At 41.9% G+C, this 14,159-nt stretch overlaps 1 protein-coding gene across 2 annotated transcripts; it reads right to left on the bottom strand.

The window, feature by feature from the left end:
- Positions 1 to 365: 365 nt before the first annotated feature.
- On the bottom strand, positions 366 to 14,050 carry TUBGCP4 (tubulin gamma complex associated protein 4). 2 transcript variants are annotated; one of them, XM_027666740.1, is made up of 18 exons: positions 13,935 to 14,050; positions 13,708 to 13,836; positions 12,994 to 13,116; positions 12,551 to 12,604; positions 12,041 to 12,097; positions 11,423 to 11,502; positions 10,528 to 10,729; positions 8,358 to 8,523; positions 7,098 to 7,222; positions 6,354 to 6,404; positions 5,870 to 5,975; positions 5,420 to 5,527; positions 5,041 to 5,179; positions 4,389 to 4,566; positions 3,348 to 3,482; positions 2,104 to 2,220; positions 1,537 to 1,676; positions 366 to 1,243 (listed from the first exon to the last, which is right to left on the bottom strand). In XM_027666740.1, exons 1-18 carry the CDS (start codon positions 14,010 to 14,012, stop codon positions 1,231 to 1,233), a joined length of 2,001 nt encoding a protein of 666 aa, XP_027522541.1. In that variant the 5' UTR covers positions 14,013 to 14,050; the 3' UTR covers positions 366 to 1,230. The 2 variants fall into 2 exon arrangements, with proteins under 2 accessions (XP_027522541.1, XP_027522543.1); XM_027666742.1 differs by lacking the exon at positions 12,551 to 12,604 and having other exon boundaries at positions 13,935 to 14,037.
- Positions 14,051 to 14,159: the final 109 nt, after the last annotated feature.

Genomic DNA, 14,159 nt, shown 5'->3' on the forward strand with positions numbered 1-14,159 from the left:
CTGGCTGTTGTTCCTGTGTCCTTCTGACTGAGCAGAGAGGACTTCCCCCTCCCCCCCAGGACACGAAACTTTAGTGTAGACAGTATTTTGCACACACTGCAGCTGTGTGCAAATACAAACCCTTTGAAGAGAAGGCTGGTTTCCTGGCAGCCTTTGTGTTCAAATTGGAAACCTGATACAACACCCCAGTGATGGACTGGAGGGCTCTCTTCTGCCAGTCATTCAAATGGACCTGCAGCAAGATAGTCTGTTGGAGCGGGGCTACAAAATCTTAGTAACAGGCAAGATACTGCTTTTCACTGACAGAGAATAGCTATGGCACTCTGTTCCCTTTGCACTGGGGGGCAGATATTGACAATATTCCATACAGTTGCATGACAAAATGGTTTTATTTCGGTACAGTAGGGTAGTCACTAGTAGCACTCTAACTAGTCTGGAATGAAAACAGCCCAGGCAGAGCAGACAGATACCCCAGGGAAATGTCTGATGAGGGTCACTGCAAGTGCACTTTTCTGGCGGCACAGGGTGCTTGGTACTCGAATAAGGCAAAGCTCCTGCTTTGTCTAGGCACACGTAGTATCAGCACACAAAATGTATTAAATTGTATAGAGAAAGCATGTGATATCACTGGTGTCTCTTTCACCTGCACAGATACGCTAGAATAGTGCACTGCAGGAGAAGAGATTCTTGAAATCTATTCCTTCTTCCCTCCCCTTTCACCTCAACTGAAAAATGCTATTGCTTGTTTCATTTATCAGGTAGTATGTATTTGATCAGCAGACATTGTGTATTGTAAATCGGTTTACTGCACAAGTGGAACTTCTGAATACAGCTAAAACTTTATTCATAGTCAAGAACAGTAGATTACTTTCTCCATACTCCAACTTGCAACAGAGCATAGTCCAGCTGAAGAGTCAAGACATTATAATTCTTGGTGCTTTTTCACTTTCTGAAGAGGCACAGATTGCCTCCTTAGAAGCATTTTTAAGAATATATGGGGCTGCAGAAAGCATGTTTTTACTAGTTCAGAAAAAACAGAGTAGCTTCCCGCGGTCACTGGGCAGCCTCACATAAGTGGCACTTCTTTGCCAATTCCTTCTGAAACAGTAGTTCACCAGGCAAGAGCCAGCTACAAAGAAGTTGAGTGCAAATTCTCCCAACTGTCCAAGAGCACCAGTCTCCACTGCTTGATGCATCACTGGTCACATCCGGAAGGAAAGGTCTTAGTACTTAGACCCCAAAACTGCAAGAGAAGGGTAAAGTATTAATTACATGTTGAAAGTAACTCCCTTTATCAACCCACATTGGCATTTTTCAGCCAATATGAGCTAGCAGCTTGTTCAACTTCCTGCCAAAATAAAGGGGAGAAGGCATATGAAACCCCCAAATTAATTCATGCTGCTTTGTTACTTCTCTGTCATGGTATTTAGCAACACTTTGGGTAAGCCAAAATAACTAGAAGCAATCAATAAAAATGGCTTTGTATTTCCAAGTACCTCAGGATAACGCTACAAGCAACCCTGAAAATATTCCTACCTGCCCAAGGTTCCTCCAGCCTGGGTGTAGTATTTGTTATAATCCAAGCGTAGCAGCAGTTGAGCTAAGTCAGAGTTTATCTGATGGTTGCGAACGCTAGAGAGAATCTTGAAGAGAAGTGATGACTGACGACTGAATCCCTACAAATTAGAAGAAGTCAGTTCTGGGCCCTCTCAGAAAGCAAGCAAGCCTTTTTTAATCTCTGTTTCTGCCCAGCCAGTCCTTTAACAGCCTGACGAAAAGAAGCACTGCATGAGAAGTGATCCTTGTGGTCCAGGATGAGGTAAGCTGTGACCCACAAGAACTCCTAGGTGTTAGTTATCCTAAAGGAGGGATAGAGACACCAACAAATACCTGCCTCATTCTGTTCCAATATCTGGCCACATTCCTCCTCTCTGTGCACACAGAATTTCCAGCCTAAGTATGGTTGATTGATTAAAATAATTACAAGTCCTCATGTAGAACATCTCAGCTTACACTCTTGTACTACAACTGTTAAAGCCAAGATAACTGCTTAGGCAAATGTTTGCATAGAAGAACAACAGATCCACAGAAACACAGATTCACCTTCACCAAAATACTGAGTTGTGCAGCTCCCCGTTCATCTAATGGGCCCAGATTCTGACTGACCAGAGAACAAAAACTGTGACAAAGATCCAGAATTTCATTTAAGCAGTGGAAAACCTGCATGGGATAAAAAGCAGATAGTAGTTGAAACAGAGTTCAAATACAAGGAAAGCAGTTCTTGGTACCCAAAAAGTTGCAGCATTCATAATCAAGATGTTGTGATACTATATTTTTTAATCAGTAAGGAAGATGTTAAAGTAGCTGTAGCATTTTTGTAAGGTTTTCTATCGAGAAAGGGTTTAAACGCTGTGCTGTATCTCCCCCCCCTGCCCTTCCCCCCTCCCTCCAACCTTCTGCAGACATTACTGGGGAAACAGGATTGGTATGAGCCATCCACATAGGCAGAGCAGTTGAACACTGGCTTTCCTGTCCAACCAGCAGGTCATTCACTGCAGCTTCAGGATGAAGAAGGAAGAAGAAAGACCAGCAAGAGCTATGGTTCAAGGCTTTGATTTCACTGTTCACTAAACTTGGAATTTTTTTTTGTATCAGTTGGTCAAGATAACTTGCATTCAGGAGTTTAGGAAAGGCCAAATGCTTCACAGATGTAGCTACTGGAACACATCAAAATTCCAGACTGGATAGTTGGTATTCTGCCATCTTTATGCTATAATAGTTTCACAGACTGAGCAAAAAGACACTGTTTCATTGAAACTAACTTTCTTTGGGAATGCTTCTGTGAGGTTAAAGCTTTATAAAAATACTGCAACATTATAACATATTTTTTCTTAAAAGAAAAGAGACCCTTAAAAGTCTACTCCAGAAGATCTCAGCTATCTTTATTCTCTTGAGTAGAAGTAGGAGAGAGAATTTTTCCTAGTCTAGTGCATTTCAGCACGAGTCCCTCAGGAGTACAGTTCCCAGAATTATGCTAATTAGTACTTCTTTAATAAAATGGCCTGTGATAAAAATATAGAGATAAAATAGTGAACACTGAAATAATCTTAATTTAAAATTGCCAGGAATGCAGCATTCACGCTCACCAGCTGTAAATTAAGTGATCTTAATTTGATTATCTGTTCCAGTTTAAACCTGCCTTATTCCTAGAATTGTAGTCTGTGCTCTGCAGGAGATTATCACTGATCTGATTTAAAAGATATGATTTGCTGTATCTGTTCAAAAAGGTGTGTTTCTTAGGGCAGTTGGAGAATTTGTAGAAAAAGGTGAAAACTAGACCTACTTACAGGTTTTAGGAGGATGAAAGACTGAGCCAACAAATTACTTAAGAAATGATCATGAGCCAATCGTATACTCTCAAAATCTCGTGTGGCATTTATCTGCTGCAGAAGCTGTGAGAACTGAGACTCCAGTACATCCACCTGATGGATATGCAAAGATATCTCATTAGTGTCAGACCACCCAGAAGTTTTGCGTAAGAAACTTGCTTGTTGCTACTGGTATGTTAGAGGCTGAGGATCCCCTTCTCTCCACCCGATGAATGGGGAATTATAGACAACAGCAGTACATAATGGGGGGGACAAAGGAATTATTGATGCCTAAGTAATATCTATGTAGAAAGGGAAATGGTCACTTTCTTTAAGATTAGCTATTAAAAAAGTATATAACCAGCATGTAAACAAAGGTATTTGATAGTAGTAATCTCTGAATCTTATACTGGGAGATGCTATCTGGAATCTTAGGGCAAAGGCTGCAGTGCAAAAGCTCAGCCAGAGCTGAGATACTCTGCAGAAGCTAGAAAGCCAGGCCCCATCAATTCGCTGTTACAGCTATTAACAAAGTGATAGGTCATTCTCACAAAAACATGCTATTAGTAACTGCTGTTTACATTTGAAAAGTCTCTTTTTTGACTTCAAATGGTCAGAATATGGCTTCTTTCAATTCTTTAAAAAACCAACCAACCAAAAAAACCCCAAAACTTAACTCACAGTGGAGTTCACATAAGAGGCAAGGGAAGAAACCAGGATGGCATCTTAATGATGATCCTTCAGAGATGTCTGTGGTTTCTCACAAATGTTTAGTAGCACTGGAGCCACTAGAGAACTCCTGCATTTCTAGTAACACTCACTGAATCACAAGTCAAAAAACTTTTGAATTGTAACACTAAGTCTGGGAACTTGGAAGAAGTGTAGAGTTGTAAAGGAAATTCTGATTTCCTTACAGTAGAAATAATCTGAAACCTGAAAGACAGGTCTCCAGTGCTCCCTCCATGCATTTTTGCCAGTTCCTGACTAACTGATAGTTTGTCTTACTCTGTGAATACTGACCTGCAGATAATACTGAAGATTGTCCACAAGGAAAGCCATGTGATCCCTCAGACGCCACTTGATGGCATCTGTTCTGTTCGATTTCAAGTGTTTGCGTTGCATCTGGAGAGCCCAGCAGTGCTGTAGCTCAGCCTGGACTCGTCGCACACTCAGCAGGTATTTGAACACAACATTGTACCTACAGTGAAAAAAAAATACAAAGTTGTTTAAGGCTAAAATCTTCCTTGGCTGCAGGTATTAGAGAACATAATGAAAGACTGGAAAAAGAAACAGGAGGTGGCTGCCTGTCAATAGATAGGGCAGATCAGGTGATGGCCCATCTCAGAGTAAGATTTCTGCTTGTATTGGTTACTGACCTAAAAAATACAGAGTTAATTTTGGTGTAAGGAGGGGAGCTGCCAGTGAAAACATTGTTAAAGTAGCACTGTTTGTAAATTAGTGCAGATCTGTCAGCATCTTGTAGGTCTTACTATCATTACAAATACTCTCAATATTTGAGTAAGTGAAAAGAGCCATTTTAAGGTTCAGAGAGCAAGATGAAGTATTATAACTCTACCTTTCTCTCCATAGTGAAAAAAAAACAAACCATTAGTGATTGCCTGAGCTCAGGGAACATATAGATGAATATACAAAGACCATATCTAGTACTTACTTCTCAAGAACAGCAGGAGTAAAGAGAATGTGCAGTGGCCACTGAACTTTGTAAGAAAGGCCCAGAGCTGCCCATCCAGATGTGGGGGCTTCACGAGGAGATAACTCCCGGGAAGGCCCTTCACGAGTCTGAGAACTATCTGAAAACAAATGAGGTGCTGAATTACATTATCTTCTTTGTCAATACAACCATGGCAAGGAAGAAAAGGGGAAAGGGAGAGAACAGAATTAAGAAGAGCCAAAGCAGTCTGGGCCATCACATTGGGGTGTAAAGGGAACAAAATTAGTATTTCTTTAACTTTAGAGAAGAGCAACAGGATTTGAAAACAAGGTCATCATCTCCCATCTTAACTCACTACTAAAAATGCAAGTATATATACCTTTATGCTCCTTTCCGTGATACTCAATGGTTAAGTGAAGAAGAGGAAGAAGGTTGTCATCATCTAACAGCACCTTATGAGCAGACTGCTGAAATGCAACGTTGACATCTGACAACAAGAGAACACACATATCAACCCAAGATGATGCAGCTAGTGCTAATTTTGCACCCATTAGTTATTTATGCCCAGCCATAAAAGACAACAGTGATGCGCTATTGCCACTGGTTTCTTTTAATTTCAGCTTCAAATATGGGGAGAAACCTGCCATCTGAAAGTTTCTGAGAGGTTGTTTTCACTCTGTGAGACATTCTAGTTTACAAATGCTGTTGTCTCAAAACTAATGATATCATCTAGAAGGTAAGACAGAGCTCTCCTGTACTGGACATGGCTCACCATTTTCCTGCTATACCCCAGTGAGGACAGTTTGATAAGTGAATAATCAACACTCACCATGTTCAGTTACAGCCGTAGGTGGCGTCTTTAACATGTGCTGTGCAGTGTCAATGAAAGCCTGAAACAGCTCACCTCTTCCCAAAAGATAAAAGTCTTTTATAATCTGTGAAGATAAACTTTTTGTATCTAAACATACCAAAATGAGCAGAAATTTTAAGCATCCTAGCTGATAGCACCCATTTTTATTATTGCTTGGGCAATTTCTGCCATTTCAAAACACAGCTGGAGAGTTCTGAATTTCATTCACTGACCAAAGAGTCCACACCGCCTTTGCTTCAAGATGCAAACCACAAAACCACATACACATACCCCTCTAACTCTTTATCACTCTGTGCTCATTCTTGAGACCTGAAAAATGAAAACAACTTTATCTAAAAGAAGAAAACCCAGAGTAGAAGGCAGTAAAGTATTTAATGGGAAACAGCTATTTAGAAAAGAAAGAAAGAAAAGCTGCTTCAGCAAAAACAAGCAGTTACATTACCTTCAGTTGTCCTAGTAAATCCGATTCCTCCACCATCAGTTTCCAAAGATGCTAATGAGGAAACAAAAGCCAAACAAAACAAGAGACCTCCCCTCAGAATTCTCTTACCCATTCAGAGAGAATAGTAGCTGTCTTGAAACACTTGCAATGCATACAAAAAAGCACCTATAGCCAATGCTATATAAAGCACAAGAGAACACAGTCCTGTGTAGCAGCCCATGCTACTAGTTAGAACTCTTGATATGTACCAGCAAAAAACTCTGCCTAAGAAACATAAAGACCGTTGAACAAAAAAAAAAAAAAAAAAAAAAAAAAAAGGCGAATTCCTATGAATTCTTATGAGGTTCCACCTCAGCTTTGTTCTCACTTTTCTAACCTCCCCATCTTCTCAGGTTCTCCTCCCCACTGCAACTTAAAAAAAAGATTAAAAATTGCTAAAGCAAAGAATATGACCAGTGAGATGCCATCTATTATACTAAAAGCACAATGAAAAGTTCTGGAGTCGTTTCTAGTGAAATAAAAAAATATACAAAAACTTCCCTTCTTTCACCCATGAAAGTGCATAGTATTTGTTAATGTCCTTTTGTCATTAGAAGCTGGGGTTACATGAAGCTCTGAAACCCGTAAGAACATGAAAGCTACCTGCATGCTCACATGCTTGTTAGCCCCCTTCTCCCAGTCACTCACAAAACTTAAACGCTCCTCAGCCTGCACAGCAGTTACCCTTCCTAGGAGGCTGCTTACCTCAGCAACAGTGCTCCGTATCCAGTCAACCACTGATTCAAAGTCCACCAAACTAAAGAGTGGTTGCTGCTTGAGTCGATGTAGCTCTGCTGCAAAAGTGTCCTCCTGGTTTTTTAGGATGGAGCCTGGGCAGCAATGAGAAGTGTTTTGGAGAGTAAAAAGGAATGTCATTTGGAGACCTGCAGACCCCTTCCAGCACAGTGAGGCAGAAAGGCTGTCCAGGCAGCACTGTCTCAGGTCTGGCAAGGAACGTGAAGAGCAGGTCTCAAAGTACCAAGGTACAAGATTACTAATACAGGTACAGTTACAGTATAGATACTTGCCATGGCAGTGCTGTGGTAACAGTAAAAACGCCAGATATTTTCTACATAAATGGTTGTTGCTGACAGCCCTTTTTCTAGGACTGAGCTAGATCTTTGAACACAAAGCAAAAGTTGGTTTGGTTCTCCCCCTATCCCTGCTTCTTTCAAATCTGTCCTATTGTTTGAACTTGGGGACATTTTTTTTTAACCAGCTGAGCTAGGAGACCAATTTTTTTTCACCTTGCTGCTGCTAAGGCAAGAAAACAGTCCAGCTGAATTGGTCCTTTGTTCTCTGTAATGTCACTCAAGTAATTTCAGTACTTTTGCTTAGACAAACTCAAGATAGAGCCACCACAGCAGTCCTCTCCAGTTGGTGTAAGAATGTATTTCCCAAACCAGCTCCAATGTAAACTTATCAGGCTCTCAAAGAGAACCATCAGCTGGAATTGCTTCTCCCTTGCTGTCTTCAAGGTTCCATCTTGATAATTTGTCTTCCACAGCAACTTTTGGGACCACCTTGCAAATGAATTTCTTGTGTTTGTGGATGCATGTTAATACTGTGACACCATTCTGCAACATATACACTCACAGCAAGATGTGCCATTGTGTCTATCTGCAGCATTTAGGGACAGGGATGCAAACAGAAAAGAAAACAAGACCTTTGCAATTGCTTTATTTATCCAGAGCAAATCACATGGTGACTTGCTGCTGGAAATTTGGAGACTGTGTTTGGAAGGTGTTATTTACTCATCCCGTTCTTATACTGCTCCCTTGGAATCAATCAGAAGCAGAACACTGGAACCGCTGCTCTGCCCTAGCACAACCATCCCTATAGTCTGAAGAATATCAGGCAATCATCAGTGATTGTTGAGGAATTTGTTAATATTGGAAAGCACTTTGGAAACTACTTGTCAGTCAGTCATAACTGAGCAGAGGTTGCAAGAAAGATGTTCATTACCTTTTCTGGTCAGGTTAACATTCTGATTCTCAAACATCTGTACAGATTCTCCCACGAAGAGGATTTTCTCAGCAACCCGCACAGGAATGTATGAGGGCAGCATTTCTACTCGCAGAGAAAACTGTTTTAGAGATGGAGCTAACATGTTCTCCTCCTCAATCAAGCGCTGTCAGAGGCACCAGGGAAAAGAAATCAAGAGGAAACCAGTGTGAGAAAAGCAGAGGTGTAGAAGAGGTGTATAAAGGGTGGTGTGTATGTGTGTGTGTGTGAGGGGGCACCCAAGAATGTTGGAAGTAAGCAGAAAGGCAGCAAAACTGATTTGTATCATTTAAGTAAGCCAGTAAACTTCCTTATGCTTCTAGTATGCTAGCAGATATCTCTAGAGATGTCGCTTTCATCAGAGAGTGGAGCAGATGTGGAAAAAGGAGAAGCTAAACCTTTGTGGAATAGCAGCAAATTGGCTGTACCAAAGGAAGTTATATCAGCAAAAGGAATTTTTATTGAAACTGCATTACATGAGTCCTTTTGCTGCTATAACAACGTTAACTAGCATTACCAAAAATAATCCACCCCTACACCCATTCCTATGTTTTAACACTTCTAGAACACTTGTGATACAGGCCAAATGTAAATGCCTCCACTAGTGAGCAAATAAAGATCCAAAGGCTTGCTAGCAAAAATAAGGGAATTTTCTCAGCTCCTGTGAAAGTTGTTTAAAACAATACAGTAAGTTATTAACTTTTTTCTGAATGTATTATTAAAGTACTCCAAGTACAGAGGCAAGATTTTCCTTCAGAGAAGCGATGCTGATCATTTAATTTGGTTTTCTTGTTATTGGAGAATTAGTTTCAGTAGTCCATAATCCAGAAAAACATCATCCTGAAAAATTTTTGAGAACGTTTGCCTTCTACAGACTTTTTCTTTTTAACAGAAGAGTTCAGTTCAAGTTTGTGTATATATATATATATCTATATATATGTTAATGCCAACATTAAGAGGTAGGCAATTCTTTTCTATAGATTCTACTTACACTTTTAGATGAGGCAATACCCAAATACCCAAATATTTTATTGGTCTCTCCCATCAACACTCAGGATTTCTTATTCTGCTCTTTGACTGAGAAATTGCCAACACCATTAGTTAATAATACTGAAGAAAGGAGGTAATAAGGCTAATGTCTAGGTGTTATCTTCTTAATGTCCACATTTTCCACCATGGCTCCAGAAGACTCGCCGATTTTCACAGTCTTCCTTTATCTGATACAGTGAAATAACAGATTTTTCACTAACTGCCTTTTAAAGTTTTCCCTTGTTTTTGTCTGTGTGTAGTCTGTTTTCAGCAGAGACTATTTGCATAGGGTACTTAATTAGTATGCAACATGCTGTTTTGAGGGGAATCTTCTGTGCATTCACAGCCAAGCTGCATGCAGCACACTAACACCATAGGTGCCCATGAAATGTTTTCTCACCGTAAACCAGAGCATGAATTAGAGTTGCAGTTGCTCCTCACTGATCTCTATTCAGACACTCAAATGCTCAAAGTGTGGAAGATTACTCCATTGAGAAAGCTGCTTTGCACAAGGGCACTCTAATGGTATGTCATCTACAGGAAGAGTTACTGCATTTCACCAGCATACCAGCAGGTCGCTCCCTGGCTTAGCAGCCTCTTGACTCTCCAGAGCACATTTTCCACCAGTACTGTCAGTAGCACTAACGTGTTAGGTAACATTTGCACAACTAATGGTTGTGCAAGAAAGGTACTTGACCCAGCTGCCCAGAGAAAGGGTGTGAATCAAGTCAACAGCAAAGTTCCCCACACCCTTTCCTTTGCAATTGCTACTATAGATCCCAGCCTTGACCATAAGGAACGAGAAACCAGTCAGTCAAGAGCAGGGGGTGTGCAACAGTTCCAATCGCTTAACATCAGCATCTACAGAGATTCCATCTGTAGGGCCTTCTGCCCCCAGATTATCCAACTGTGCCAAAAGATGTCTCAGTCCTTTATGCCTAGCAGCAAACTACTACATTACCTCATTTCCTTGATTTACCATCTTGCCAGGCCTCAATATATGTCTAGTCTAGCATAGCTCACACTGAAGCAGAAGACAATATATTTCTTCCTTAGTTCCCTAAGGACCAAAACATGCCAAGCTATGACTTGTAGTTCTTACCAGGTCCTGCAGTTCTCGTAGCTGTTTTCCTGTAAGTCCCCCAATTCCTAAGTCATCGTCATCTTCTTCGGGTTGGCTAGGGGCATTTCCAGAAGAGGGGCCCTGTTTGATAAAGAACTCTTCATGCTGGTCAAGTAGCAATCCATGAAGCATCCAGGCAGAGAGCTGCTTATACATGACTCCATGACATACAGCCAGAATCCTGAGGTCAAGACAAACAGACAACGGAGCCTTTGAACGCAGTAACCAAAACCTTATTGTACATCATTCTGGAAAGTCCAGTCAGTCAGCCTGGCAGTATGGCAAGTACTAAACGGCTAATGTGGAATTTTATAATTTTTTTTAAATATAGAAAAGTGGACAAAACTAAAAGGTGCAAAACTAAACTAACATATCCTCTGATTTTTTCTTCTCCACAGAAATCTGCTAGCCAGAGGTATAAGTTTGCAGTGGCTTCCCATTCCTGCTGTTTCTACTCAATTACATTTCAGCGTGAACACAACTTATATTTTAAGTAGTCTGACTTTCTTCGCAAGGACATACAAACATCACAATGCTCACCCAGTCACATTTATCATTTTGAAGTCTCAAAATCAGTAACAAGTCTATCATACGCAAAACAGTTCCTGTAGAGTTCAGAAGAAAAAAAAAAAAACACTGGGTCTTAACTTTTCTGAGCCCTTAGCCCAAAGCATGGAGAAAACTTTAATTCCCACCATAAGCCTGCTTTAGATAAATAATGGGGACTGTGACAGTTTTCCCTGCATGCTACTCCTACTTTTATATCATGCAAGGCTGTTTTGCATGTACTGTTTCAACAAGTAAGATAAATACTTTGACACTAACTCCAGTTCCTACAGAAGAATGAAATAATAGTTTTACTGTATCTACATACTTTTCAAGAGCACTGCGAACAGGAGGCAAACCCCCACAGCTATGTTTGTGGACTGTCTCCAATATCTGACATCCATGAATCTGCAGAAAGAAAAGGTTACATTATGTCTGTTATTTGGATAACAGACTGTTATTTGGATAACAGTCTTTTCATACATTTAGACTCTGCGCTTTTTGCTCACAAGAAAGTCCCTTAGCAAACTGAACAAGCCTTACAGAAAAAAAGATGTAACATAATCCATGTGTGCTCTACACCCAAGCTTCTGTCAAAACTTTTGCTTAACAAAATGTAAGCATCTTTTTTTTTTCTGGTGACAGTCAGAGAAAACCGATTCAGAAAAGAAGAAATTCCAACCAACAGCATCTTGTCCTATAAAATGCATTGTGACTATAAAATGCAAGTCATCAAAGATCATACTGATAATGAAAAAAGTCAAATCCAGTGTAAACAGATTTGCAAAATAGTTATTCAATACTTACAGCAGTACTAGTAATAGGGCATCCATTACTCAAACCACATTCCTTGCTAGTATTAAAAGTCTGGGATGGGGGCAGCAATAACTTTATCAGTTAAAAAGAGGAAACTTGTTAAGAGAAACTAGTTGCAATTCTACTGTACCTTCTGAGTTTTGATCTGTTCCACCATGACCATTACAGAGGGGAAGAGTAACTGAAACTGCAGAACAAGGAGCAAAATATTGAATTAGGTTGTTATGCAAGACAGAGAGAAAACACTATAGTTGAATAAGTCTGGACAGCAGCTAAACACAGCAATTTAATGAAACTGTTTATATGGCTTTCCCCACAAATGAGAAACATGACATGAAAATCTCTCGGAAGCATGTCCTCCCTCCACTGGAGCAAGATGCACGAAGTTATATTCCAGAAGTAGTTCAGGCTAAACATAGGTAGTGAGGAATGTGTGAGAGTCAAGGTGGAGGACCTAAGCTTTGTGTTGAAGTGCAGGTGATCCTCTGAGCATGATTAAGGGACTACAAATGTAGAGGTATTAGACAGAAATGGCATGACATGACAAACTAACCCTTCTTTATCCCATATGCTTTCTTATTAGACTCAATGAGTGGAAAGAGTAACCAAAGAACACTACCTGTTTATTAACATGACATACCTGGTCCAAGGAATAATTAACATGTGAGATGGAGAGATGCGGGTCAGTCAGAAACTGTAAGGATAAAGCAATTAATGAAAAGTAATTACGACAACCACTGGATGGTCACAGTACCCAAGATAAGACAGCTATTAATCTAGAGGAGATTAAGCAAAACCTTTAAAATTGAAAACAGGAGACAATAGTCTGAAGCGGCACTGGGCTCTGACACAGATGGAGCACCTACTGAACCGAAAGAAGAGGGGACTTAATACTTATTAGGATGAAGACTAATTTACAATGGCATCTCACAGGAATAATTTGGAAGGCAACCCTCATGTGGAAAGGAAAATACCTTGTCTCATTTTAGGTACTACTACTTAGCATATGCATTGCAGAAATGACAGCTTTCCACCATCTGTCAGCAGCATGACTGCCTCTTGTTCCACATCTCTCTCCTTTACCTCTTGTTCTAGGTCAAGTAGTGCCTGTCGATATGGCTGCAGCACTGAATCAAGACCTGTGCAGAAGGCTCGCAAATAAATGCCATGTAATCCGCTCTGGTTTTGCTGAGATGGGTGATGGTCCTGAAACCAAACAATAAAAACTGCATCAGCACCCTAGTGTAGGTCTGAAGAGTAACAGAGTATCTGTGCAGTGTCACAGCAGCAGTCAGGGCTCCAAAGGTGTTGAAACGCACCTTATCCCACCATAAAGTGATCAAACCCACAAATACAACCTTGTCACAAGGAAAGTTACTTGAGCAAAGTTTTGTAGACCTATGCAAGTGCTGGGAACCACTGGTACCAGTGTTTCTTTTCACTTAAGCATGTCTCTTGGATCTCAAAGCTCTTCACAAACCATGATGAGGACTCACTACAAGGTAGACATGAGCATCCTATTCAGTTCACAAACCCTGGCCAGTCTGCTGCGGCCAGAAATTATTACAAGACTTCCTCAAGAATGAGATTTTACATTTTGTCCATCTTTCACTGCTCTGTACCCTCCCATAAGTGCACCGCACTGAGCTTTCTGGAGCGCCGCTCGGGAAAGCACATTTGTTAGTGCTGGCGCGGGTATGGGCCACGGGCCGCGGGACACTCACGTGTCCGGGGCAGCTTGGCCTTAGTGACACCTGCTGCGCTCTTCCCGGGAAATACCGCGGCCCGGCGCCCCACCTGCTGCTGTACGTGTCCCGTGTACTGCTCCACGAATTCGGCGAAGCGGATGTAGTCGGTGCCGAGGCGGCAGAGCCGGTTCAGGACGCTGGTCTCGCTGGGGTGGAGGAATGGCAGCTCCTGAGACACCTGGGGGGGGACAACAGCGGTGAGGGGCGGGCGAGGGCGAGCTTTGGCCGGGGCGGGGCCGGGCCGGGCCCGGGGGCAGGGCAGGGGCCGGGCCGTGCCTGGAGGCCGCCGCGCTTGCTCCAGGTGAAGGCCGCCCCGGGGTACCCGCTCAGCGCCAGCAGCAGCTCGTGGATCATCCTCGGCCGGCGCCGCGCGGGCTGCCGGGAGGCGCGGGGGCCGCCGGGAAGGGCGCGGGGGGCGAGGGGCGGTGGCGGAGGGGCCGGATGGGATCGGATGGGATCGGATCGGATGGGATCGGATCGGATCGGATGGGATCGGATCGG

This window comes from Corapipo altera, unplaced genomic scaffold (genome assembly GCF_003945725.1).
Source record: "Corapipo altera isolate COAL_440 unplaced genomic scaffold, ASM394572v1 349, whole genome shotgun sequence".
In the NCBI taxonomy this organism is placed as follows: domain Eukaryota; kingdom Metazoa; phylum Chordata; class Aves; order Passeriformes; family Pipridae; genus Corapipo; species Corapipo altera.

Excerpts from the sequence above, each read along its gene's own strand:
- TUBGCP4 (XM_027666740.1), bottom strand. The coding sequence starts at position 14,012 with ATGATCCACGAGCTGCTGCTGGCGCTGAGCGGGTACCCCGGGGCGGCC. Across the intron at positions 12,605-12,993 it reads TACTTGACCTAGAACAAGAG|TTTCTGACTGACCCGCATCT; the intron begins GTAAAGGAGAGA and ends TTATCCTTACAG. Across the intron at positions 5,976-6,353 it reads ATTTACTAGGACAACTGAAG|ATTATAAAAGACTTTTATCT; the intron begins GTAATGTAACTG and ends TTATCTTCACAG.